The following is a 27,586-nucleotide window of genomic DNA, read 5'->3' as shown; positions in this document are numbered from 1 at the left end:
TGAATTAGCACACCGAGATGTCAGGGCAAAGTCGACAGGCGTGTCCCTTGCTGTGCTGTGGGCCTCTTCTCACACGCCAGGGATTCTCAGACTGGGGTCCCCAGGTAGTGTGTAGCCATTGTGGCAAAGGATGATGGGAGCTGTAGTACAACATCATCCGGGGACCTAGGTTTTGAGAATCCCTGGTCAGTTCCTTTCAATAAATAAATAAAAATCTAAACTGCTGGGCTCTCCCACTCCCTCAGTCCAGTAGAAACAAAGCCCGGAATGCCGCAGTTCTGCTACCGAGTCTGAATGAAAAGTTTATTTAAAGGCACATCTCTTAGCCAAAGTGCCTTCCGTGAACACGATACATTTAAATATATTAACTCATTTGATTCACATACATATACGGCAAGAACAGCATTGACATACTGCACTGATATTAGAAAATGAGCCTCCTTCAGGGTGATGGAGGCCCTTTATTACAATTTAATGTATTTCCACATTGCAGAAGAAAAACAGAGTTAGAGCGAAGTGTCCGACCCAAGACAACTCTGTGCAGGCCTTTGGCTGACTCAAACATATGAGGCAGTTCCCTTCTAGGGAATTTGCAAGCCAAGCAGAGAGATTCAGTTGTTACTTGGGGAAGGAGTGGGGGCCATGGGCATCACTTCCTCCATCCCATGGATTCTGGACAGATAGCCAGGATGTTCCGTGTGGGTTCAGCCAGCTAACATGGACTAAATAAACTCACCACCCACTAATTAGTTATTGTTAAACACCTATTTCTGTTCCACTTAGGCCATCAAAAAATGGTGGCCCTCCTTATTAGTGCTGAGCTCGGGAAGGTTTCTCCTCTCATCTCCCCTGTGTCTTTTTATCAGCTTCAGGTGGCTGTGAGGGTTTCAGCTTTTGCTATATAAGAAGCCTTGATAATGGCATTTTTATGTCAAAACGTTTGCCTTTGATGGTATTTTGTTGGATTTTTCTTTTATGTGCAATGAAACGGCCTACAAAGATGACATCAAGAAATAGCCGTGCTGCAGGATGCAGATATTTGGGTATCAGGTTTTTCGAACAAGGGTGACATGCTAGGCAGAAGGAGAGCAAGGAGTCCCCTGTGCCAGCCCTCCAATAATGAGACAGGATTCTCTCTGGCAGCCCATGCTGCCCTGCCTTGCACACGGGAGTTGTAGTTCAACAACGTCTGGAGAGGCAAGGTGGCCTGCCCCTGCTGTGGAGGAAAATTCTTCCTCCAGTCTTGTCTATCAGCTCCCGAGTATGAGAAACCCATCCCCACCGGTCACCTGAAGAATCACATAGATGATGCTTTTGATATCAAGGTGTTTCTATGTAAAGAGCAGAATGATTCTCTCTGAAGAGTGTCTCTCAGTCCAAAGATGCCTGCAAGGAGAATCTCTCCCGTCTAGGCACTTCAGGCTGACCCTTCCCTACCTAGAGAAATGTGCCCGTCTGCTTGCACTAGCCTTTCTTCCGCCTCTTGAGTTCTAAACGTGCACAAGTGGCAGTATTTTGTTGGCTTTCTCGTGCGTATTTTTCTCCACCCCTGGTTTGCGAAGCCAAGGAGATGGAAGCCACCTTTTCTGCACCCCACTTGTTCTGTGATCCCCTTTTAAGGAGAGCCACGAGTGCAAGCTGGGAGGTCAGACCTGGGCAGCGCCCCTTGCATAGCCCTCTTGGTGATGGTGGTGCACCTCTGGAGGATCTCGTGGGGCAAGGGTCGTGGGGGCACCCTGGGGCCACCCAGGGCAGGCTCCAAATCTGAGGAGCAAGGCAGGTTCTCCAAGCAGTCCAAAGACGATTCGAAGCCGGAGTCACTCCGCTTCTTGCTCTCCAGGGAGGATGAGAGGCTGACTTGACTTCCCAAGTTGTGTTGGAAGCTCTCTGTGAGAAGCGTGTGCCCCATTCTCTTGACCTTGAGCTTCTGGGGCCAGGAAGACCCCTGTTTGCTGCTGTTACCTGAGTGGTCGGATGATCTCTCGGCCCCGATTGCCAGACCAGAACTGGCTGCGGCCAGATCCCCCGCCAGAGACTGGGATCTGATTCGGCTCGGTGGCGTGTCCTGCCTTTCCCACGTATCGTTTGGTGGACACGCTTGCAGCGCATCCCTTTCGTGGCCTCCCTGGCTTGCAGGGCTGGGGGCTTCAGACAGGTTAGGGGTGGAGAGAAAGAGGTGGTCCTTCGCAAGAGCCAGGAATCTGCTGTGTGGGTTCCTGTATGGCTGGAGGAACATGGAGGGGACGTAGCCAGCATTCCTGTTGTACCTGGAGGACAAGAAATCCAAGCCTGTTTTTCACGTCACGGCAAGAGCAGCCACCTGGGGAGGGCTTAGGGCCATCAGGAGCTGCTTCTTACTGCGTCAGACCATTTCTCTATCTGGTTCCACAATGTCTGCTCTGACTGGTAGTTGCTCTCCAAGGTTTATTTGGGTTGTTTTATTTAAAATATTTATGCCGTACCCCTCAGGGCCCTACTTCTCAGGGCAGCTCACAACATCAGTAAAACAGGTACACTACAAAAACCATATAAAGTTAATAGAAATTAACTAAAAGAAAGCTCAGTTAAAACCACAAGCATGTGGTCTCACGCCTTGCAGCTCTATTCTTTGCCCCCGTTGAGGGAGCTGAGGTCCTGGCACAAGGGAGAAATGCCTGACTCAGGGGACCAGTCCTGCTGGCTCCCACCAGACCAGCTCTCCCCTCTGCTCCAGACAGCCCTCTGGAAACTGGCCAGCGCCCCCTGCACTCCCTGCCGCCCACCCAGCCCTGCCTTACCAGACGAGCCACCAGCCGTCGTCCGACTTCTCCAGCACTTCCACCACGGCCCCAACATTCACGGAGAGCTCATCTGGCTTCTTAGCCTCGTAGGCTCGTGTGGTGCAGTACAGCAGCCCTGGAAGGAAAATGGGTCCGCAAGAAATGTAACGGCCTGCTAACTTGGCAAGGGGGCACCTGTTAACGTGGTGATGCTCTTTTATTTAGCAGGGGGAGAGCAACTGGCCTGATCCACCCCCAGCACAGCGTCCTTCCAGTGACTGTGGCTGGTGTCTATCTTAGGTTTCTTTTTAGATTGTGAGCCCTTTGGGGACAGGGAGCCATCTTATGTGTTTATTATTTCTCTGTGTAAACCACCCTGAGGCATTTTTGGAAGGGTGGTATAGAAATTGAATTAATAATAATAATAATAATTAATGCATAAATAAACGGGAGTCACTCGGGGAGGTCCAGAATTACCTTCGTCGTTGCTGCCCCCACAGGCAGCTGCTGCTTCGATCTCCAGGTACGGGGCTGGGAACCAGGCAATTTGCTTCCCGTCGTTTTCTACCAACCACCACCCTGCCAAAAAAAAGGAAAAGAAGAGCATGCTCTCTCCGCCCGGCGCCACGCCTGCTTCTCCCAGAGTGATGCAGCAGGAGCGTAGAGAGTCCACAGCCGGTGCCGGGCAACTGCCAAGGGACCCCTGCTGATCCCGGAAGCCAGCTCTGGGCCAGAGCAACCCTCTTGTGGCCCATCCAGATGGGAGCCCCGAGGGTCCCCTGGAAGGGCTGTGGATGGCAACGGCGTCTCCGTGACCCCTACCGGTCGTGTCTTTCATCAGCACCTCCAGCATCTCCTCCTTGGCGGCTCGGAAGGGCCTGTTCTGGGTGTCTTTGGTCTCGAAGGCCTCCATGCACCTGTAGCTCTGTGAGATGAGGGGCTGCGTGATGGTGGGGCTGGGAGGCCCGGCTGCCTCTTTCTTCCTCTCTCCTGCCGCAGAAGGCAAAATGATGACGCTGCAGTGGGACGGGAGGAGACCAAGCCAAAGCGGGATTCAGTTTGGAGTTGCGTAGCTGAGTGTGGGAGGAGAGCTGGCCTGGTGGTAGCCAGCCTGAATTGTCCCGTTGCTAAGCAGGGTCTGCCCTGGTTTGCATTTGAATGGGAGACTACATGTGTGAGCACCAGAAGCTATGCCCCTTAGGGGATGGGGCCACTCTGGGAAGAGCGCCTGCCTGCTTGGATGCAGAAGGTCCCAAGTTCCCTCCCCGGCATCTCCAAGGTAGGGCTGAGAGGGACTCCTGCCTGCAACCTTGGAGAAGCCGCTGCCAGTCTGTGCAGACAAGACTGAGCTAGATGGACCAAGGGTCTGACTCAGGATAAGGCAGCTTCCTATGTCCCTAATATTTCTCTCCTGCTTTTCTACCAAAAAGAATCACAGTGGCTTACAAACAAAGCAAAATGCAATAAAAGGGAGAAAAATTAAAACAAATGAGCCAATAATAAAGCACCAATTACTAAAACAGTAAAGCAGGCCAGTAAAACCAACACATTTTGCTACAGGGATTCTTCCCGTATATACCACAAGGTGCCCATCTCTGCAACACTTCATTATCTTTCTAATCCCACAAGTGTGATCATCCGCTTAATTTCTCCATTCCCGCCACCGGAAAAACATTCCTAAGCCGACAGGCATGCAGCCTTAGATTATATCGGGCTGGCGGATGGCAGGCTTCACGTTTGCAGGTCTGGCTTTGCTTTTCAGTAGGCACCAGAGGTCCACTGGCTAGATCAAGATGCAAAATGGTGGGCCTGGAAAGCAAGCCTAGGACGCGCAATTCCCCAGCCCTCTGGAGCATCCACTTCCTTAAATTTTGGCACCTGTTTTCTGGGAAAGAGGGGTCCAGATCTTGGCTCTGTGCTTCAAAGAAGTGAATCACATCTTCTCCCTGGGAGATCTTGGCCTCTGCCTTCAGCAGTTCCCAGCAATAGGTCTCCAGCAACTGCAGCCTCTTCATAGACCTGTTCAGATCCTGGTTCTTCCGCAGCACCCATTTAGGATCTGTGAAGGGACCGTTGGGAAGAAAAACGGAGAGCTTCCAAGCAATGCTCCTCTTTGGCAGATCCCGGGGGTCACGGACTGCAACTTGTGGGGGACTGGCTAGCTCTAAAGCAGGGGTGGGCAACCTTGGCCCGCCAGCTGTTGTTTAACCACAACTCCCATCATCTCATAAACTGTGACTGAGGATGATGGGAGTTGTAGTTCCACGACAGCTGGAGAGCCAACGTTGCTTAGCCCTTGCTCTGCAGAGTCTCAGGGCCGAGGTGGGCAGACATCAGGCCTGTAGGATCTAGAGCAGGGCTGCTCCACTTCGCCCCTCCTGCAGATGTTGGCCTACAACTCCCATCATCCCTGGCTTGAATTTTTACTTGCAGTTTTACGTGCTGTCATTAAACTACTACTACAGATATTTATACACCACCCTTCAACCAAAGTTCTCTAAGTGGTTTACATAGACAAATAAATAATACGTCAATAAGATGGCTCCTACAACTCCCATCATCCCTGCTGTTCTGTTGCCTTGTTACCCTCTCTTCCCTTTGTTATTTTCACCTGAAATTGTATACTCCTTGGGGCAGGGACTCCTCTGAATAGCAGACAATGCTGAATTTAAGATGCTCTCCACCGTAAAAAAAAACAGAGGTCAAATACAGGTTATACCCATATTTATCAAATAGAAGAGGACCCTGAAATGAAGACAGTCCCCCAATTTCTAATAGCAAGAACTTGGAAAAACCTCATCTTAGATTCAGGGAGACCCAATACTGTTTTGTCGTCTTCATGAGAGCAGCAGGGGAATCAAGCAACCAATTTCATCTTAATCCCATTAATTAGGTCTCCTCCCACCTCCACATTTTACCTCGTAACTTTGGGATGGTCCGGTCAGACCTCTTCAGGAGACCACTCTCAATGGGGAATTTTCTCTTCAACTCTTTCTAAGTGATGGGCAAAAGCAAGAAAGAAATTATTCACACTCCCCTTTCTCTTCTCAGCCGGGAAGAGAAATGATTGCATGCAAACTGGAAAAGCCACCTCTAATCTCACATTAATGTGTCCTCCCCGCAAAAAAATAAATAAACCAGTTTTTCATTTTAAGCAAACTTACGTGGAGTTTCTTAAACTCTTTCAAGGTCCTGTAGATGAGAACATTGTTTTGATCTGACCAGGACACCGACAGCATGTAGATCTGCAAAAGGTTTGAATGGAGTGCCAGTTAAAAGCAGGACCCTGTATTAGCTCAGCCCTGCAGAGGCTGAGATCTTACGAGAGAGACGGAATGCAATCAGGCACATTTGGCTCAGTACAGCCGCAATTAAGGTAAGACCTGATTGAATTCTCCTTCGCAAGTCTCCCAAGCTATGACCAGATCTGGTGTGCAATATTGCCCAATACTTGCATCTCAAAAGAAGCTACCTTGGGAAGCTTCCCAAATGCAATTTTTCTCAGGGAGGAGGAGGTGTTCCAAAATATCCCTTGTACTTCTACACCTGGGGGGGGCGGTCTTTCACACTCAGTGGGAGAGCCCCTGCTTTGCCTGTGGAGAGTCCCAATTCAATCCCTGCAACATCTCCAGGTAGTGCTGGGAAAGACCTTTCTCTGTCTGAGATCCTAGAGAACTGCTGAAAGTCATTGAAGACCAGAGAGTTCCAGCTTTGGGACCCCAGATGTGGTTGAACTACAGTTCCCATCATCCTCAGTCACAATGGCTGAAGGCTATTGAAACACCTGCCAAAGGCCGTTGAGGCTGGGGAATGGATGATGGGAGTTGTAGTCCAGCATCATCTGGGGACTCAAGGTTGGGATACTGTTTTCCATACGTCTGCTAGCCAAGGCCCACGTCTTTCTCAGTTTGAAACTGGAGGCACTCTTTTGTGCACTCAGCTCTAGAGTTAAAAGAAAGAGAAGGTTGGAAGTTTGCCTTCTGACTTTTCATGCACTGCAAACAGCCAGGCAAATGAAGGATGAAGCCCAGTCTAGCTGATTAAATCCTGACGGATTAGCACCCTGACTTCAGAGGAGACATAGGGCAGGTCAGTTGTAGATGAAATCAGCTTCCGTTCTACACTGACCCACACAAACCTACAGCTCTGTTGTTCTAGCAGGAATCCTGGAGGGAAACAGCCCAGAAACTTCGAGGGGAGCCGCGTTCGTGGCTCACACAGAAGCTCAAAAGACACTCGCCAATTTTGCCTTTGTCCTTTTACTCCCTGAACTCCCAAAAGAATGGAGGACACAGTCTTTCAGGTTAAATTCAAGTCCCCTGATGGGCTGCAACTATTTTGGATAGTATTTCAAAGTCTTTTGTGATAACTGATCTACACAGAGAGCCCCAAGAAAGGCAGGCATTCCCAAAAGTTCCCAACCGCAGCCATCAAATGAGTGCCAGAGGAGCCCGAGGAGGAGTGCAGCCGAAATACCTTCTCCTTCCCATGCTTCAGCAAGCCCACAGCTTTCACTTCCACGGGGAACCTGTCGCTGCTCATCTTCCCTGGACAAGGGCTGTTCCTTGTGCTTGCTTGCAGGTGGACTCCTGCCTCTCGTCTCCAAGGCACCTGCCTCCTGCAGGTTAGCTATTTAGAGTAGGGGAGGAGGAGGAGCTTGGCTTTCCCCAGCCCATGCCTTGCCCTCGGCTTCCTTCTCCACCCAGAAGTCAAGGTCTGGCAATCCTCCTGCAATGCTCTGCCAGGAGATGGTGAATCACAATTGCTAAGCAGGGTCTACCCTGGATGCATATGAATGGGAGACAACATGCATGAGCACTGTGAGATATCCCCTTTAGGGGATGGAGCTGCTCTGGGAAGAACACCTGCCTGCTTGTGTGGCAGGGTGAGTGGGGGGAGCATCTGATGACCCACCCACCCCTGCAGGCTCCCTTGTGGCTACAGCCTTGCATCTCTCTCCCCTTTCACAAAGCGTCTAGATAAGCAGCCATTTATTCCAACATGGGCACAACCGTTTCCAACACTCTAGCAGCAACATAGGAAGCTGCCATATTCTGAGTCAGACCCTTGGTCCGTCTAGCTCAGTATTGTCCACACAGACTGGCAGTGGCTTCTCCAAGGCTGCAGGCAGGAGTCTCTCTCAGCCCTATCTGGGAGATGCTGCTAGGGAGAGAGCTTGGAACTTTCTGCACGCATGCAAGCAGACAGGTGTTCTTCCCAGAGTGGCTCTATCCCCTAAAGTATGCATTGCTCATGCACGTAGTCTCCCATTCATATGCAACCAGGGTGGACCCTGCTTAGCAAAGGAGACAAGTTATGCTTGCTACCACAAGACCAGGTCTCCTCCCAAAGTGCAATTATTTTTCATTTTTCATTTTTGGATGCATATACTGCTCATTAAACACTTATTGTCAAGAAAAATGCTGAATACAGTTGCTGGCTGTATGAACATCACCTTGCTGCTGCTGTATTGAAGTTGCTGTAAATCTCTCCCTCATATCTATCTGTCTGTCTATCATATTTTTATACTGCCTGATATGTACATCCCTAGGCGATGTACAAAATTTAAAACACAATATAAAAGAGTAAAAACAGTTAAAACTCCACAACACACAATAAAAACAATCTCATCAAATAAAATCAAGTTATCCGTGTCAGTTAAAAGCCTGTGAAAACAGGTGTGTCGGAGATGCTCTTATTTCGACAGGGAGCATATTCCAATTCTCATATTCCATGTGGACTCCCCACTACCCTAAGGGGAGCAAAGCAGGAGTGAATCACCATTTGGAAAAACTCCTGGCCACATTCAAAGACAGGTAATCCTGACAACACACTGTTGAAATCAGGTGGCAGCTGAAGTCCCATGAATTTCAACAGGACTTCCTCATAACTGGTTTTCTCTGGATGCCCCCCTACTGAATGAGTTCAGCTCACAGGTTCACACCTCACACATGTTTGCTGAATTTCATGCATCAGCACCTCCAAACACACACCTGATAAAGGAAACCACAAGCAATGTTTTGACAGGATTAATCCAGGAAATCCACTTGTCAAATTGTATCCAAACTTTGCAGGCTCCTTATCTCTACTGATATTTCAAGCTTCTGTGGAAGCATTCCCAGGACTTCCTCCTAGCCTTGACAGTGCCTGGAAGGCTAAGAACTGCTTCAGGGAATCAATTTAGGGACAGAGAACAACACACACCCCTGTGGCCCTGATCCAAACTGGGGAGGCAGACGAGATGGCTGCAGCAGTTTGGGGGAAAATAACTGCATGTTATGGCGTTCCAAACACAGAGCTCCCAGACCAGCAGAAAATAAAATAGCAGGGGAAAGACTAATTAACACCCCAGTTAGTAGCCATGCAGCAGAAACATCAGCAACTATTTAGTTATTTAGTACTGTATTTACCCAAATAGTAGGCATCTCTGAATTTAAGGTGATGCCTTAAAAGATAGAAGTTAAATACAAGTTAAACAGAAAGTAAATACAATAGAAGTTAAACCTAAATACAGGTTATACCGGTATGTAGCCGGTATACAGGTTATGCCTGTATTTACCCCAAACAAAAGGCCCATTCATGCATTATGTTCAACATTTGTACAATGAGTGTACAGTATACACAGGTACAGATCTGTACAGAGGTGCAGTCATTCACATGTTCTGTTGAACGCAGGTAGAGAAGTTAACTTCCTGTCTGTATCGTGCATTTGAAGGGCCTGTATCCAATTTCACTTTTAAAATGAACACAGGTACACTCACTCATGCCAACACATGGACGAGTGTACAGACATCTGCACACTCGTACAGCATGATGTCTTTGTGTCATTGGGTTTATGGACAAATATACAAGAGGCCAGTCTTGTATATGCAGGCCACATTGTCAGTGTTTCTGGCCACCTACTTTGTTCTCTCACGCACAGGCTGACACAGCCACAATGCTCCACGTGTCAGAGTGCATGAATGCCACCCCAAGCTTCTGCTTAAAGGGAAGGTTGTAGGGATGATGGGAATTAAGAAGGTTGCGGCTGTTGCAGTGGGGATTACAAGGAAGATTTTGAAGTGAGGTTTTGTCTCATGGGAGACTGGTGACCGCTCTGGCGGAGGATTTTTAAACGAACCTGGGGGTGGTACAGGACAAGAAACCCATTCCCGGATCACCACATAATGGGTGAATATGCACGGCATACCTTTGGGATTTCCAAAAGGTGACATCCTTCAGATGGGCCTTGAGCAGACGGAAGTTAATCATTGTACTACAAGGAAATGGTGGATCGATCGGTTGCAGGAAAGTACAGAAGTAATAAGAATTCTTGGCTGGGCAAAGAGTGAGTCAGAGAGAGGGCAGGATTTCGCTCGTCAAAAAGGCCTCTTTGTCAAGTAGAAGATCGCATGTTAGTTCTTCACGGCTTCTTGCAGAGCTGGCTGCAGAATGCCAGCGGTCCTCTCGGGAAAGACAGCCTTCACCTGGGAGGAATGCCACAGATATGAGGCTTCTCCCACCACACTACCCCTGACCCGCTCAGTCAGACGCTCCATGCAATGTGAGAATGTTTGAGGTGCAATGTGGCACTGTCCTTTGCCAGTTTAGGGGGCCCAGAGCTGTCCCACAACATTGCCTCCTAGAGCTCTGTCCTTGTGGGTTCATGCAATATTAGAAGAATTAATGAGGCTCTCCAGCTGTGGTTGGAATACAATTCCCATCACCCCCAGCCACAACTGCAGCAACCAGCCACGAAGAAGGGGGCAGGGGATTGGTGTGCGTGCGGAAGGGGGCCGAGCATTTGGTGCTCTGCCTCAGGCACCAAAATGTCTTGGACCAGGCTTCTCTATGCCCATCTATTATAATTTTCATTTTGAAGAATGTGTTTGTTAGTTTGTGCAAATAATAATATTAATAATAATAATTGAAAGGCTGTGGCAGAAGAAGACCAAAATAATCCCAGTAGTAATTGGTGCCCTAGGTGCAATTCCAAAAGACCTTGAAGAGCACCTCAACACCATAGGGGCCAGAGAAATCACCATCAGCCAATTACAAAAAGCAACGGTACTGTTTATAAAGTTATAAAGTTTATAAACTTTACTTTAAAATAATAATATTTTGTGACGATATCCATAATAACAGTAACAAAATTGATAATAAAATTCAGCCTTCCCAGGTCCTTGGGAAGGACTCGATGTCTGGATAAAACAAACCAGTCAATAACACCTGTCTGACTGTGTAAACAAGACATAATAATTAAACAACTTTGTTAGCTGCCCCATAACAAATTGTGGCCAAATAAAGTCATACTTCCAGATTACCTACAGATACAAAATTTTGCACAAACAATCCTACCACTGAGATTAGCTGGATCATGAACTACATTTTGCACCAAAATATGCAGGGGATATTCAGGGGGAAAGGTTTGATTTGTTTTCTTTGTCTTTTTAAAAATAAATTCTGAACATAACCAGCAGATTTTTAACAGCGATTGTTCTCAACAGATGTTTAACACTCAATAATCAGATCAGTAATTCAAAAACAACATCATGCCCGAGAGAAGCAGAAGATCTTTTCAGGTTGCATCTGAGAAAGATCTTCAAACTTGATGATCAAACTTCAAACTTAACATATATATGGTAATTTTTCAAGTAAATTAATAGTGTTTATGGCTGACATCCTACAAATGTCAAACTGTTGTTTTACTTCCTTTTGGCAAGCACGTTAATAAAAAAGTTCTGTTCCATATATTTGATTTCTGATGGTATAATCCATGCAAAATGACTTGGCTTAAACAATGACGGGCCTTATCTGCAAGTGTGTGTGTGTGTGTATGTATGTATGTCTTTATATTTATATTTATATTTCATATTCCTACCAACCTAGGATCATGCATGTGATAAAGTGGTCCCTACTGCATTAAAAGTGTGCTGTTGAGTTGGTATCAACTCTTGGCAACCACAGAGCCCTGGGCAGCAGAAAGTTATCACTCAGGAGGGGGTGTAGCAGAGGTCTCCTTGAGAGTCACTTTCATTTGCAGGAAACAGGCATGCCCCCGGTGAAGCTTCTTCCTGTGCACAGAGCTTTGCAGGAAGTGACAGTTTGAACATACGAACAGCCCTGCTGGATCAGGCCCAAGACCAATCTAGTGCAGGTTCCTGTTTCCCACAGTGGCCCACCAGATGCCTCTGAGGAGCCCACAGGCAAGAGGTCTGTGCATGCCCTCTCTCTCCTGCTGTTACTCCCCTGCAACCGGTATTGAGAGGCATCTTGCCTCTGAGGCTGCAGGTGGCCTATAGCCACCAGACTAGTAGCCATAGCTAGACCTGTCCTCCATGAATTTGTCTCAGCCCCTTTCAAAGCCATCCAAGCTAGTTTGCTACCTGGAAATTCTCCTCTCTGCTGCTGACTCACGAAACAGCCCCTGACCTTTCACCTTCTTTTTCTGGCCCTTGTTCCTTACACCTGCTACTCGTTGTGTTGACTTGTGCTGAACCTCGCTCTGGCCACACCCTGCACTACGCTTCAGTCTTGGCATATCTTGTACGTCAACACACCGTTTCCCCCTTTTCCGGTAAGATGGCCCTTATCTTATTTCCTTGTGAAAACACCGTTCTGACTAAGAACTTATAACAATCCATGCCTGATTTCCTAGGCACGAACTGTCCAAGAGCATCCTCACCCATGGCAGCCAATGGTTAGCACTCGCCTTTGCCATCTGTTAATGGGAGAGGGTTTGCTCCAGTGGTGGCTCGTCAGAATGAACCAGGAGGACGCCAAACGAGACGGAGCTGCCCCTGGTTACCGGCAGCCTCTCTCTCCCTTGCCCACTGTTAACGAGAGCCCAGCTGCTTGAAGGCTGGCCCTTGGTCAGGCACAGCTGGGCCTGGTTTGCAGCTGGATGTAAGCCTTGTGAGAGATTCCCCTTAAGAGAAGGGGCCATTGCTCCATGCCAAAGCCCCCAAGCACAGCCCCTGGCAGCATCTCCAGATAGGGCTGAGAGAGAGTCATAGGACCATAGGAAGCTGCTGCCATATACTGAGTCAGGCCATTGGTCCATCTAGCTCAGTATTGTCTGCCCAGACTGGCAGCGGCTTCTCCAAGGTTGCAGGCAGGACTGCCTCTCCCAGCCCTACCTTGGAGATGCTGCCAGCCAGGGAGGGAACTTGGAACCTTCTAATGCTCTTCCCAGAGCGGCTCCATCCCCTGCTAAGGGGAATATATTTTCAGTGCTCACACTTCTAGTCTCCCATCCATGTGCAACCAGGGTGGACCCTGCTTAGCTAAGGGGACTTGTCATGCTTGCTACTACAAGACCAGCTCTCCTCCTTTTGTCCTGCCGGTAACCTTGGAAAAGAAGCCTCTGCAGGCTGGGGGGAGGGAAATGAACCATGAACCATGTAACCCACTCTGACGAGGGAAAGGAGTGGCAGAGAGTGGCAAGGAGGCCTGAGGAATGGCGCCTGGGGTGACCGACTAGCGCCCGCTGCCCAAGCCCCCTTCCTTCTGCCCACGCCTGAGGTGACCGTCTCTGCTTGCCTCATGGGAGGGCGGCCCCTGCACAGCCGGGACGCAGTCCTGAAGTATACAGTCTGTGCAGAAGAATGCGCCGCATGTGTCTGGGCACGTCCAGAGAGCCTTTCCCTCTCCGCTGTGTCACCACAGCCAGCCCCCCACTGCCTGTGGGGATGTTGAGAGGGAAGGGCTGCCCTCCAAGCCAGTGTGTGGGGCATTCTGGGGGGACCCACTCCCTGACACCAGGAGGCTCGTTGTAGCCTCTCAGCTGGGGGTCTACTCGTGTGTCGCCGTGGCATGGAGCCGCGCAGCAGCAACACGCGATCACCAAAATGGGGGCAGCAGAGCGCTCGCTCCACTCACCTCGTTTTAGGGGAGGCGTATTTAGGCAGTCTAGCCGCCAGCCACGGAGCCACTGGGGTTTGCCTGCGAGCCGGGTGGTTTTCCCTTCGCCCACTTCCCAGGGGTCGTGAGAATAGCCTCGCTGAGTGGTGGGGTTGCTCTAAAAGTACATGATGCAAACCGGAGAGCAAGGCCTTGATTGAAGAGGACAGAATCCCGTGTCTGGCAGGCCCTGGCTCAAAGGCCCTTAATCTGTGGCCAGCCGTTCGCCAAAGGCTCTCGCCTCACTCCGCTGAGCAGCCCAGCCTCACTCTATAATTTCGTGAACCGATGTTTGAGTTAATGACCCCCTCTCGCTTTGAGGTTCCCTGGGACCCTCAAGGGCTTCGCTGGCTGTGCTACCATTTCTTTGTACATGGTCTATAGCCTACCCTGGACAATAGCCCTGATAGCTGAATGGAACCCCCAGGTTGAGGGGCACTGTACCGAAATCCCAGTTGCTAAGGGGCAACCCCACAGGGGGCTGTTGCCTTCGTGCTCTTCCTGAGGGCTTCCCGAAAGCCCTCGGCAACAAGAGAGGACAAATGTCCCTGAGCCCCCGAGGGAGTGGGATGGTGGCTACTCTGGACTTGGGCAACCGCTCACTCTTTGCTTTCCCCTGCCTAACTCACAGGTATGCTGCTGGCTCCTGATTGGGGGACTCATCGTGGCTTGAAGCCCAGGTGTATATGTTTTTAAAATGGTTCTGAGCCAGGGAAATGCAGATGTGAAAGTGTTGCATGCATGGGGTGTGTGTGATATTATTTGCACAGAAGGGAGAGAAAGGGCATGCAAAGTTATAGGGAGGGGGAGGTGTACATTTGGCGGGGGCGGGCAGTGAGGTGCCCGTCTTCACTTTTTGTACCAGGGCCCTCTCCAACTTTGCTACGCCCCTGACCTGGATGGCCACTGTTGGAAACAGGGTGCCGTGCAAGGCTAGATGGACTCTTAGCTAGATCTAGCAGGGCAATTCTCATGTTCGTTAGCAGGCTCATGTGCCCTCGCTGGGCAAACCGCCCTCATGCTCTCTGGATGCTCCTGATGCATTGAGAGGGTTGACAGATCTCCATAGCATCAGGAAGCTCAACGGGGGGGCATTTCATCAGTCTGTCCCTCCCTGCCTGGTCTTCACAGCAGGCCTCTTCCAATTACACTTTTCTGGTCCATGCAGTTCAAAGGGGGATATGCTGTGATGAATAGAATAATATTATTCTAACAAGAGGGACAAAAGGGGAGATAGCTGGTCTTGTGCTGATTGCTTGCTTGCTTGCTTGCTTGCTTGCTTGCTTAAGTGCCGTCAAGTCAGTGTTGACAATTAGCGACCACATAGATAGATTCTCTCCAGGATGATCTGTCTTCAGCTTGGCCTTGAAGGTTTCTCAGTGGTGCATTCGTTGCTGTCGTCATTGAGTCCATCTACCATGCTGCTGGTCGTCCTCTTCTCTTTCCTTTCACTTTCCCCAGCTTTATGGACTTCTCAAGGGAACTGGGTCTTCGCATAATGTGTCCGAAGTATGAGAGTTTGAGCCTGGTCATTTGTGCCTCGAGTGAAAATCTTGGATTGATTTGTTCTAGGATCCATTTGTTTGTTTCCTGGCTGTCCATGGTCTCCTCAAAAGTCTTCTCCAGCACCAAAGCTCAAAAGCGTCAATGCTTTTTCTCTCCTGCTTCTTCAAAGTCCAGCTTTCACATCCACAGAGTGTCACAGGAAAAACCATGGTCCGAACGATTCTAATCTTTGTAGGTATCTAAATATCCTTTCCAAGGCCTTCATTGCAACCCTACCAAGTGCTAGTCTGAGGCGTATTTCTTGACTGCTGGATCCTTGAATGTTGATGGTCGATCCTAAAAGGCAGAAGCTATCCACCACTTCGGTGTCTTCATTGTCAATTCTGAGACTGGTTGCTGTACCCGTTGACATTAGTTTAGTCTTCTTTACATTTAGTTGCCATCCCATTTTTTCACTGTGCTCCTTGACTTTCATTACTAGAGCTTGCAGATCATTCTCATTCTTGTGGTAGCAAGCATGAATTGTCCCTTTTGCTAAGCAGAGTCTGCCTTGGTTTGCACTTGGATGGGAGACTACATGTGAGAGCTGTAAGATATTCCCCTTAGGGGATGGGACCTGGCCGTAGCTCAGTGGAAGAGCATCTAGGTCCCAGGTTCAATCCCTGGTATCTCCAGGTAAGGCTGGGAGGTACATCATCTTAAAAAGAACCTCTCCTGTTGCACTGCTGCTCTGATCCCCCCACCGTCCTGCTATTAACATGTAACAAAGAAGAAGAAACACAAGATGTTGTTAATGGATCTCCCACATCGTGCCTAGCTTAGCCATGAGCTTGGTCTTTTGCAAGTTCCCACAAATAATCTCATAAATTCAGCTTGCAAGTCCTATGATACTTGTTATGTGCACACCCAAGAAGTCCTTGTTTGTTTCCAAAGCTGTTCTTTAAACAAATCCAAAGGGGAAATGAACCACACAGATTGCCCGAGTCCTGTGACATTTTTCAACTATGTTCTCTTAACCAGTAAAGATAAGAAGGGGCATTTTAAGAGGTGTGGAAGCTGCTGGTTATAATAAAAAAAGCCATCTCCATCCTCACCAGAATTGCCTAAAGTTGACACTGAGCTATAATCACCAAGTTTATAGAGTGTCTCTCCAGAGGCTAATTGCACTGAGAAATGAATGGAAGGAAAGCACCAGAATTCTTCTCTCTAGGTCTAGGGCAGGAGTGATGAACCTGAGGCGCTCCACCTACTGTTGAACTACAACTCACATCCTCCCTAACAGTAATTTGTTGTAGTCCAACAACAGTTGGAGATCCTCAGGGTGGTCACGCCTGCTCTCTTATCTAGAGCCTAGAAGCAGGGCCTTTTCAGTTATGGCCCCTCGACTTTGGAACAGCCTCCTGGAAGGGTTCCGCCATGCTTCCCCCCCCTCCACTTAGTGTTTTTAAGAAACATCAGGAGACACATCTTTTTAGAGACGCTTTTTAATATCTTATCCTTTGCTTTTATCTGGTAGGGTGCTTTTTTTTTTTTTTAAGTGTTTAGCCTTTAATTGATAATGTTTAATTTCAGTTTATAAAACCTGCTATTTTAATTGTGGTTTTACATAGGAACATAGGAAGCTGCCATATACAGAGTCAGACCGTTGGTCTATCTAGCTCAGTATTGTCTTCACAGACTGGCAGCGGCTTCTCCAAGGTTGCAGGCAGGAATCTCTCTCAGCCCTAGCTTGGAGATGCTGCCAGGGAGGGAACTTGAAACCTTCTGCTCTTCCCAGAGCGGCTTCATCCCCTGAGGGGAATATCTTGCAGTGCTCACACATCAAGTCTCCCATTCATATGCAACCAGGGCAGACCCTGCTTAGCTAAGGGGACCAGTCCTGCTTGCTACCACCAGACCAGCTCTCCTCTCTAGCCTGGCCTTTTAACTTTGTGGCCTTCTTTATTTATTATTTTATTTATGTAATTTAATTGACATACCACCTGACTCTAAAAGCTCTAGAGGGTTCACAAAAACAAACAGAATAAAAACAAAACAAAAAAATGAAAACGTTGCGAGATTACGAAAAGCCTGGCTAAAACATTTGTCCTAAGGGCTCTTTTGAAAGCTGGCAAAGATGTTACACCACGAATGTCTATAGGGAGTGCAGTCCACAGCCTAGCAGCAACTCCAGAGAAGGTTAGCTTCAGAGTCATCGCCAGATGAGCTGGTGGCATACGGAGACGGATCTTAATGTGTGGTGGCGATCATGCAGAAGGAGGCGCTCTCCCAGGTAACCTGCTTCTAACCCGTTTATGGCTTTAAAGGTAATTACCAGCACTATGTATTAAAGGCAGTTACCAGCACTTATGAATCTTTTATTCTATATTGTGTCTTATTCTAGACTGTATCTATTTTATTAATGTTTCAAGCCACCCTGAGCAGTAGTGCACTGAAGGGACGGGGTATAAACATGTTCAACAACAACAATAATCTCAACAGCAGCTGCCGTCTCTAAGTGATCAACAGAAAAGGCATTTCAAGGAGAAAAGGTATTTGTTGCTACTTATGCCCTCTGTGTGTTGTTGCTGGACTAGTTAAGTCATGTCTGGGAATTGCATTCTCAGCTGCCTTCTAATGTTTAGATTCAACGTCATTGTAAACTGCTTTGAGTACCAGTGTAGAAATGTGGTCAATACATGGAATCCATATGTAAGTCTCTAACAGTCATGTTTAAATGGCCCTCTATAAATGACAGGAGCAAACATTCTGCCTTCGGAATGCAACTGGAAGTTCCAGGACAGGGCCTGGCAACTAACGGAGGAGAGGTGGGAGCTGATTGCACCATAACCATGACAAGTGAGCCAGCTGTCATGGGATGATGATGTCAGAGAGACACGAGCTCTGTGGTTAAGCAACAGGGAAACATTCCCTGATCTCATAAGCTATGGCAGCCATGCTGGAGTTGGGACCAAGGGTGAAGCTATAATTGAGCGGATGGGTTCAAAGAACCCGGGGGGCCCAGCTCTGGAGGGGCCCCCAGCTCCTCTCCTCCCTATTTTCTTCATGATCTCCCTCTCTCCAAGGGGCCACCAGAGAGAGGGGCAAACACGGGTCTCCTCTCCTGTAGATACACCCCTGATTGGGACAGAAACAGAATTGACGTTGGTTGGAAGGCAGCATTCAAGGGCTAGAGAGCTGAGTTGAGTGCAAGAAAAGGGAAGGCAGATGTTGCTTACCTTTGACTAAGGCAGGGGTGGCTAACTTGAGACTCCCTAGCTGTTGCAGGACTACAACTCCCATCATCCCCAGCAGCAATAAATGGCCTTCAACCATTGTGGCTGGGGATAAGGGGACCTGTAGTCCAACAAAAACTGGGGACCCACATTTGAGAACCCCTGCCCTAACCAATGAACTGACTGGCCATCAGCCCATAACAACCAGTACCAGGCAAGTCACACATTAATGCCTGAGGGTCTGTGACTGAATGGAGATAACCTCCTGTCCATGCTCACAAACTGTTTATTCAGCCTCAAAAGGCCCATTGTGATAAAGCAACCCATCTCACCATGGAGGTCATGATGCCACTGGGCTGCCACAGACCAGTAACAGCAGTGAGGTGCTGGGGACTGTTCAAAGGCCACATATAATTTAGATCGTTACTGGTTCCATGAACATCCCAGGACCAGAGTTAATATTTGCTTGTATTTGACATTGCTTAAGGGGAACACCCAACATCACCGTAGATGTTGTTTCCCCACGGTGGATGCCCATTTTAGATCTTAATCACCCACTCTTCAAAAATCTCTCCATCATGGTCCACATATCGAAGGCTAAGCCTTTGGCAGAAGACAATGGTGTGAAGAAAACTAACCATGTGATGATGGTGTTCTACTGGATTAACAAGAATATCCTAGAAAGGAAATGGTGCCCTACCCTTCCTGACCCTTGCCCACCTCCCCTGGAATGCACATCGCCTCGTAGCTCGCCCTACTTCACCAGGAGCAAGACAAAACCCACTAATCTCAGGAGATGCTCCAGGCACAAGATGCGTCTTCGACAGAAAGCAAGAGCCTCTTCAGCGATGCCTGCCATTAGTAGCCTAGTTGAGAAGAAAGTCTACAGGCGTCACAAGCACCGGAAGAAGCAAAAGAAAACAAAAAATGTGGTAAGGACCAGACCAGAGACTACCAGAGGTATAAATTAACTGTTTGTTCTATTCTGCAGAGGAGCCAAACTCAGATTCCTTTTGTGCAGGATGCAGGTTTGGTTGCTTAGGAGCATAAAACCTTTTCTGGAAGGACATCTTCCATTAGATGACGGGATGAGTTATAACTGTGCACAATAAGGCTTTGTTCTTTGTGACTAGTCAGTCCAGTCTGTAACACCTCAGAAGTTAGCAGAGACCAGATAAAGCACAATATGATTGCGAAGATATTTTAATATCATTAAGCCCCTCCACCAATCCCATGCTCAGCCCTTTCACCCCATCCCATGATGACTTGCAGGCAGAAGAGTGCCTCCGTACAAACGGAGTGCATCCATTTTAACGGATCTCTTCCACAGTCAACAGACTGCGGCTTACAGCATTAGTAAGGAGACTTCACTTGCTAATTAGGTTTGTCATGTTATAATTACATAAGCATATAGTAAACTGGAATTAGAGGTAATTACTAGTGTTATAACTGATCCAACACAGAGCTGCAAGACACAGTAAGAGGTGCCAGGATCTATTATATTAAAAGTGGCGATTCTCTTAATTTAGCAGGGGGAGAGCCACTGGCCCTCTCCATCCCCAGCACAGCATCCCTCCAGTGGCTGTTGCTGGGGTCCATCATATGTATTTTCTAGATCGTGAGCCCTTTGGGGTCAGGGAGCCATTTCATTTATCTATTTATAGCTAGGTAAATGGCTTTGGGAACTGGTTAAAAAGCGGTATATAAATATGCGTGGTATTGTTAACCAAGGGGTGACTATCTACTTGGTAGACAATAGCCAATTTTGTACATACCAAGGAGGAGAAAACTTTATAGTTCAAAGAAACTTTATTGAAACTTTATTGAATTCTGCAGAATAACAAAGTGGCCGTGAAGGGGATAGCTCCCAAAGACAAGACGGACCTAAGATGGTGTCTGTCCAAAGCTTTTATACAACAATTGATACATCTGAATACATCATCATTCACAACAAGCCAGCCAGCTACCATCCAAATGGTGTAGCAAGAGCTCAGTTCTCCATTAACTATATACCCTAGGATCAATACATATAGATCAATATGAAATGCTTAGATTCACGGGTAACATTCCCCCTTGAGGCCAAAAAGTGCAACCACATGCTCCTTTTTCAAGCCTCACTATTACACTCATGAAGATATTGAGCTACCTCAGGCCTTGGCTTTGGCATGCTCCTTGTATTACCCATAGACATCATTATGGAAATCAAAATACAACAGCATACAGTAACAAGCATGACCAACACCGCTCCACCAATCACATATCCAGGAATCTTTACCATACCAAGTCTATCTCCTGAGATAGGCAATTTAGGTAGAACTTCCCTACGTGGGTGTCCTGGGGTGTTTATCTAAGAATCTGAAACTGGAAAGCCTGATTTCAGGACCCATACTAACCATGGGTTAACTCTTTTATCCAAACCACATAAGTATGGGCTTTGGTTTTGTTCTGTCTATAATAGATAAAACCCTCTGCTGGTTCTCTGAATCTTGCTGATAACATTTTCCAGTACACTGCATAAGGCAAGTATCAAACCTATCATTAATACATAAACCATCATACATTCTTTCAATCATAATCAGTCCCAAAATTGTCAAGAATGCATACACAACATCAATAGCATGTACAGCCGCGTTCCAAGCCAATTCCATTTCACCTGAAGTACCTGCCACACTCCTTTCTGGGTCTGACATTCCAATTCCAGGAATGATTATGCAGAGAGCTTTGTGGAGTCAAGGGCTTCCGGTGATTAATGGATTATTAGCTCATGGAAAGCAATGGCAATGATAAACAGTATCATTTTGGAATCAGGCATACTTACATTCACATCATAGAACAAGTATAGGTGCTCAGGAAATTAACAGATAAAACTTTTGCTAGCCAGTTTTCTCACATCCAGAACAGGCCTAGGAAGTCTCAAATAATGTCTGTAGAGCACAAAAGAACCTTCAAGTTGGAGAAAGGTGCAGACTTACAGGTAGATGCCTTGGGTAGGACAGTAAGATGATTGGCACAGGATGTAGGCATCTTCTGATCTCCCCCACAGTACCCATCAGTCAGAGTTCCGCAATAATAGCAGCACATAGTCACCGCAAGGAAGTGGAGCAAATCAACAAATCAACTCCCACCCCCCTTAGTAGCTTCTTGAGGGTGACTATCTACTTGGTAGATGATAGCCAGTTTTGTACATACCAAGGAGGAGAAAACTTTATAGTTAAAAAAAACTTGATTGAATTCTGCAGAATAACAAAGTGGCCATCTAGGGGATAGCTCCCAAAGACAAGATGGACCTAAGATGGTGTCCGTCCAAAGCTTTTATACAACAATTGATACGTCTCAATACATCATCATTCACAACAAGCCAGCCAGGTGGTCCGGCAGTACAACTCCATATTAGGCCAACAGGCTTACAATACTACCATTGTTAAAGGAGTGCTTATGCAGCCTCTAGGAGGCAGTTCAGATACCAGCATCATCACCTCTCCTGACCAGTAGGCCAGAACAAAGCAAGGCATAGAGAATACATACTATGTTGCAAGTTACAAGGTCTGCAAGGCACAGAGTATGAGAACCGAAGCGTACTAAGCAGATTCTTTCCCACTGACATACATTCAGGAATACAAGATGGAGGGGACTCTTGCTCTCTTCAGCTACCATCCAAATGGTGTAGCAAGAGCTCAGTTCTCCACTAACTATATACCCTAGGATCAATACGTATAGATCAATATGAAATGCTTAGATTCACGGGTAACAGTATTTAATATGTAATATGTATGTAACATGCGTTGTATTCGGAAGTGGTAGGTGGGTAGCCACGCTGGTTCTTTTTCCAGCTGGCCCCAAGGAAGGCGTGATGATTACCCTCCTTTGGCGTTTGCATTTGTTGCTGTTCTCTCGTGGAAGCAACAAAAACATCCCAGCGCCAAAGGCGGGTCGCCCCTTTGCGGCGGGGACCACCAGCTTCGCCTAGCCTAGAGCATCCCCAGCAGAGGATGCTCGGCGGGCGTTGCCATGGCGACCGGCCACCCTCTGGTCCTCCGTCCTCGCCGCCAGGCCGGCCGCCCTCCGCCGCCCCAGCATGCTTTGCGCGCTCCAAGATGGCGGCGCCCAGTCCCAGCACGGGCCGGCCGGCGCCCGCTTTCCCCTTCCCTTTCCCCGCGCCCGGGCAGCCGGCGGAGGGGGAGCCCGCGCCCCACCCCGCCAAGAAGCAGCCCCCCTGCCGCGCCTGCGTCGATTTCCGGAGCTGGATACGGGACCAGAAGAAGCAGGCGGCCTCGGTGAGGGAGGGCTCCGCCGCTGGCCCCGCAGCGGGAGGGAGGGCGAGCCGCGGGGGCCGGCCGGGGAGCTCGGGGGCGGCACCGGCACCCTGCGGGGCCACCAGGCCTGTCGCGTGGCTGTCCACAGGGCAGGAGTAGGCAGCCTTGGCGCGCCCACTGGCTAGACTACAACTCCCATCATCCCCAGCCACAATTCGTTGTGGCAGGGGCTGATGGGAGTCGTAGTTCAATAACAGCTGGAGAGGCAAGGTTGCCTGCCGCTGATGTGGGGAGTGGGCTCTCTTGGGAAAGGAGGGAGTTGGAAGGGCGCTGCTGGTGCTGGGCTGAAACTCCCAAGGGTCCGCTCCAGAGCGGGGTGTGGGTGGGCAAGCATTCCCCCGGGAAGTGGCTCTGGCCACACCGCCCCATCTCTGTTTCAGAAAGCTAATATGGGGGACACAGCTTGTCCACCCATAAGTACACTTTCCATAAATCTCTCTCTCTCTCTTTCTCTGTTTTCTGGTGCCACCACTGTGCAATGTACAGCATACCACGCAAATGGCCGGCGCACGTGCGCCCTGGCCATGTGCGTACAAATTAGGGTTGCCAACTGTCCCTCGTTATGCAGGATGGCCCTCATTTCTGGGATGAAATGTTGGTTCCTATAGGGACAGCATTTGTCCCTCATTTATTCAGTAGCATATAACTCAATTACATAGATGTCAATGATACTCAGGCTCTTGATTACCACTGCATACACCTCCCAGCTAGTCTTCTCTTCCCCCGCCCCCCCGCCAATCTTGTGTCCCTAATGTTGGCAACCCTAGTGCCAATGCCAATTGGGGCTGCAGGAAGGAATGCAGTAGACCCCCTCTCATCTCTTTCAAACTCAAGCACCGGCAGGGGGAGGGGGCGAACAGGTAAGAAGCGCCTTTCCTGTTCTTTAAAGGCACCCACCAACACACACCGCCCGCCTGTTAAACTGGCTCGAAAGCCAGCATTTGAACAAGTTTGGTGCTCCAGGAAGGGATCCAGCCAGGTTTGACTAAACATTTGGATTGTTAGTTATCAGGATGAGGGTAGCTTACACCCTCTGAATATTGAAATTTATGTGCTTCCTATAGAGGTGTATGCTGTTTTCCTGCTTTCTTTATGGCTTGCTCATGAGCATGCATTTTCCAACCCAGGCAACGGACACGAAGGAGATCGAAGAGCGTCCTGATTGCCCTCTCGACAGAGAACAACTGGGGAGAAACTCGTGGTCTTTTCTTCACACCATGGCAGCCTATTACCCAGAACGACCCAGTAAAATTCAGCAGCAAGAAATGGTGCAATTCATCCACTTATTTTCCAAGGTTTTCCCTTGTCCGGAATGTGCAGAGGAACTGAGAGAAAGGTGAGTCTGTTTATTGAGCATGCCTACAGAATATATAAATAATTGAAATTTGGCAGTATGGTAACCTGAATTTAGCATCAAGCAAAACACTTACGTCTTTGGCCTGTCTAAATATGTAGTTATGCATATTATATATTATATTATGTATAGCATTTTTTAATGTGTAGTTTATACTTTTATAAAACTCATTTCAATTTTCCTTGTAAAGGGGTAGGGTATGCAGCCTTGCAAGGCACTGAAACTCCACCCTCTTTTCCCTGGAAATCTTGCTCACTTCCCATTTGAGTTCTTGGTGAACACGCCCATGTCTGTTCAAGCCTATCTTCATCCATGAGAGCTGCTCTTCCCAAAAGTTATCAGGAAGCTCACTTATGCCACATTCTGCAGGTTTTCTGAAGTCCTGTGAGCTCAGTATTGTCTTCACAGACTGGCAGCAGCTTCTCCAAGGTTACAGGCAGGAAGCTCTCTTAGCCTCATCTGGAGATGCTGCCAGGGAGGGAATTTGGAACCAAGATGTTCTTCCCAGAGCGGCTCCATCCCCTCAGGGGAATATCTTCCAGTGCTCACACATCTGCAGCCAAATGCATCAGAACTCTTTCTGGTTTCCCCCCATGCACAGAATACAAGGAAACCAACCCAAAGCCACCAGCAGACGTGACCTGACGCAGTGGTTTTGCCGGCTTCACAACGAAGTGAATAAGAAACTGGGGAAGCCTCAGTTCGATTGTGCCCTTGTAGATGAACGCTGGCGAGATGGCTGGAAAGACGGCTCCTGCGATTAGGCACCCTGCTGGGAATAGGATCGGGTGCACTGAATCTTTTTTTTTTTTTTTTTAATGATGATAATGATAATGGTGAACAACAAAATCATGCCAAGTGTGGACTTCTGCCAAAGCATACAGCTGTGTGTTTGTGCTGGGGTTGATATGATGGAGGCAGGGTGTGGGGGTGAATAGGTGCCTGCCGTCTTGATGGTTTCTGGTTCTGGAAAACGTGAGCATCAGCAATTCCTGTAATTTTATGGGAAGCGGTTCTGCTGGCTGTTTTCCTCCCCCAACAGTCTGAGACTCTTCCTCCGATATACTTACCAGCAGATGCTGCCTCAAAAACCCAGGCAGCGCTTTTTCTGGCTTAAAAAACAAACTCCTCCAGGACCTGCCCTGAGGCTGAATAAAGATTTCAGAGTTCCAGGTACCAGGTTTGCATCTCTAGGTTCCCACAGCTTTGCCCCCCTACCTTGATCTTCACCTTTTTCCTTTGTTTTAGTTGCTTGTGTCTGTCTGTGATGAACAGATCCTGCTTCGAATCAATATGCTTCCTCACAATCTGGGGTGTTTTTAAAAAGACTGTCACAGTAACTTAACAACTCTGAAACGCGCCATCCTGACACTTCTGCAGGCTTCTCTTCCTCCCCAGGAAGTGGCTGCATTGTTGCTTCAATGGGATACTTAAAACAAGATTTGTAGGATTGTAGGATTTCAGTCACTGAAGGCAAAAAGGCTCGAGGCAGGGAAAGCAACACCATCCATGTCCATGAAGCCAGGTATCTCATTTCAGTTGTTTTCAACAAACATTGTATTACTTTTTCTTTCTGTGGCCATTGCAAAGAATAATCCAGACTATAAACAGAAGGAAATCCTGTTTATGGAAGCTCATGTAATAGATTTAAATGAATACATTTTGGTTGGGAAAATTCATGGAGGATATATGAGTCCACAGAATTGGAAAGATTCACTGTGCTGCTTTTTCAAGCAAGTGTTCCTTCCTTTAGCCTACCAGAACATTGTGCTCCAAAGATTCCAAGACCTAAGTGAGAGATTCAAAGAAGAAATGGATGTGCTCTGAGCATATGGAGGCAGTGGTTGTCCGTGGTAGCTCTGTTCAGACATTCAAGCCGCATAGATTGGAGGAGGAAGCTGCACCTTGCTAATCGACATGTGAACACCTGAAAGCCACCCTACACAGAGAACAGGGCCTTTCTGGTTTCTGTTATGAGCTTCTAGTCATTAACTGGATTTATAGAGGAATTACAGAGGAACCTTGGGGCAGGTGTGTGCGCGTGCATCTGGAATTCAAGCATCCTGCACTGCTCAGGGTCCTGTTTGTACAAAAACATACTTACAAAGCTGCAGTCGACATCTTACAGGAGGACTACAATGTGCACCCCAGACTTGTCCTTGTTAGGGAGTGCTTTGTGCACGGTGGGACTGCAGGCAGATGCACACATCCAGAGGAACTGGGGGAAATTTAAACCTCACACTTGTTTGGGTTATGCATCAAATGGATTAGGCACTCTGCCATTTTGAATGGAAACACCACACCCACTCATATCTTGATTTATCTAGATTTATTTTCTTCATATAATCGCCCCCTAGACACAAACTACTTGAATTCCATTTCTGGCCAAAATGAAGCCCACCCTTCTGCTGGTGTACTGCAACCCAGAGCACAGAATTCCCTGTAGTACAAGGAGACCCCCCTGTGCTCAGCCGGAGACCACTCCACGAGCCCAGCCCCCAGCCCTTCAACCCCCTGCCTTAGTGCTAACGTCACTGCTGCCCACTGCTCCAACCAGCCTGGGTCAGGATTGGCACGAGGAGCGGCAGAGGAAGCGCCACCCTCTAGCTACATACGTTTGCTTGAATGCTCTAAAGGGTCTCTGCACATACAACTGTCTGCTGCATACATCTTCGCATGCAGGGCTGCTTTCAGGGGGAAGGAACACCTGCCCCAAGGTCCCTCTGTAAGTCCTCTATAAATCCAGTTAATGACTAGAAGCTCATAACAGAGACCAGAAAGGCCCTGTTCTCTGTATCTCACCATGTTGCCCTAGATGCCATTTTTAAAATCCCTTTATAGTTTAGGTTTCCAATCTAGGATCTTATCCTCAAAGTTCACATCTGCTGTACAACATAGACCTTGTGGGCACAATGCAATGCCATGTCTTGTCCTGGTGCATGGCATGGTGGCCACCGAGCTGTCAACCTTTCTCTCCCCCCATCTATGGGTCAAATTAAAATCCCCCAGTAGGTGGGTAAGAGGGTTGGTGGGGAATGGCGGGGTGGGATCACACTAGCTGGGGCCTCATGGTGCCTGTATAGGTGCATCTGCAGCCTCCAGGCCAGAACCTGGCCACCTTGTGTGGCCTTTTGCTAAAGCCAAACAAGGCTGAGCTCAAGAGAAGACCGGGACGGTGTGTTGCGGGCTTAGATGAACATTTTGAGCCGCTCTGAAGAATTCCTTCTTGGCCATTTCTGTTCATTGATAAGGAACTTGAATAATTTGAAAGTCCGTGATGAAGGCAATTGTAAAGTGTGTCTCAAAATGTATTTATTTCCTGCCTGATGACCAAACAATAAAGATTTCATTTATGTTCCTCTCCCTCTTCTCCCCCTCCCCTTTTCCTTAAATATAGCCAGTGTGATAGACTCCTGTAGTCTTGAAGGGAGATAATGCAACCATCTCTCCTTCTCCCTCAGCAGGTGTTTGGATGGTATTTTAGGTCATGGGGGGTGAAGGAGGGGTCGGATTAAAACACAGAGTACATAGCAGCATTGCTGGTTCAGTCCCAAACTC

The 27,586-nt window shown here is 48.1% G+C and overlaps 3 protein-coding genes and 1 long non-coding RNA gene across 7 annotated transcripts in view; 3 read left to right on the top strand and 1 right to left on the bottom strand.

The window, feature by feature from the left end:
• Positions 1-276: 276 nt before the first annotated feature.
• On the bottom strand, positions 277-21,893 carry NOXO1 (NADPH oxidase organizer 1). 3 transcript variants are annotated; one of them, XM_053276265.1, is made up of 9 exons: positions 21,334-21,893; positions 7,236-7,388; positions 5,924-6,004; positions 5,678-5,753; positions 4,638-4,818; positions 3,582-3,775; positions 3,237-3,338; positions 2,778-2,895; positions 277-2,267 (listed from the first exon to the last, which is right to left on the bottom strand). In XM_053276265.1, the coding sequence occupies exons 1-9, from the start codon at positions 21,409-21,411 to the stop codon at positions 1,616-1,618; spliced, it is 1,635 nt and encodes a 544-aa protein (XP_053132240.1). In that variant the 5' UTR covers positions 21,412-21,893; the 3' UTR covers positions 277-1,615. The 3 variants fall into 3 exon arrangements, with proteins under 3 accessions (XP_053132240.1, XP_053132242.1, XP_053132241.1); XM_053276267.1 differs by lacking the exon at positions 7,236-7,388 and having other exon boundaries at positions 21,180-21,889; XM_053276266.1 differs by lacking the exon at positions 7,236-7,388 and having other exon boundaries at positions 21,334-21,889.
• On the top strand, positions 6,033-11,491 carry LOC128336501 (uncharacterized). The gene is made up of 2 exons (XR_008311987.1): positions 6,033-6,135; positions 11,246-11,491. It is a non-coding gene; the product is annotated as an uncharacterized LOC128336501 (long non-coding RNA).
• Positions 18,710-27,391, top strand: GFER (growth factor, augmenter of liver regeneration). Of its 2 annotated transcripts, none has more exons than XM_053276271.1 (3): positions 18,710-19,293; positions 23,802-24,010; positions 24,630-27,391. In XM_053276271.1, exons 1-3 carry the CDS (start codon positions 18,892-18,894, stop codon positions 24,790-24,792), a joined length of 774 nt encoding a protein of 257 aa, XP_053132246.1. In that variant the 5' UTR covers positions 18,710-18,891; the 3' UTR covers positions 24,793-27,391. The 2 variants fall into 2 exon arrangements, with proteins under 2 accessions (XP_053132246.1, XP_053132247.1); XM_053276272.1 differs by lacking the exon at positions 18,710-19,293 and adding an exon at positions 22,314-22,635.
• The window catches only part of SYNGR3 (synaptogyrin 3), a 30,302-nt gene continuing 26,593 nt past the window's right edge, over positions 23,878-27,586 (top strand). The window contains exon 1 of the mRNA XM_053276270.1: positions 23,878-24,010. Within this exon, the coding sequence (XP_053132245.1) occupies positions 23,987-24,010 (24 nt within the window). The 5' untranslated portion in view covers positions 23,878-23,986. The remainder of the gene's footprint in view (positions 24,011-27,586) is intronic.

The sequence above is a fragment of the Hemicordylus capensis genome, chromosome 13 (genome assembly GCF_027244095.1).
Source record: "Hemicordylus capensis ecotype Gifberg chromosome 13, rHemCap1.1.pri, whole genome shotgun sequence".
NCBI classification, from domain to species: domain Eukaryota; kingdom Metazoa; phylum Chordata; class Lepidosauria; order Squamata; family Cordylidae; genus Hemicordylus; species Hemicordylus capensis.
The sequence above is the reverse complement of the archived record's forward strand: the minus strand, read 5'-3'. Positions and strand labels throughout refer to the sequence as shown.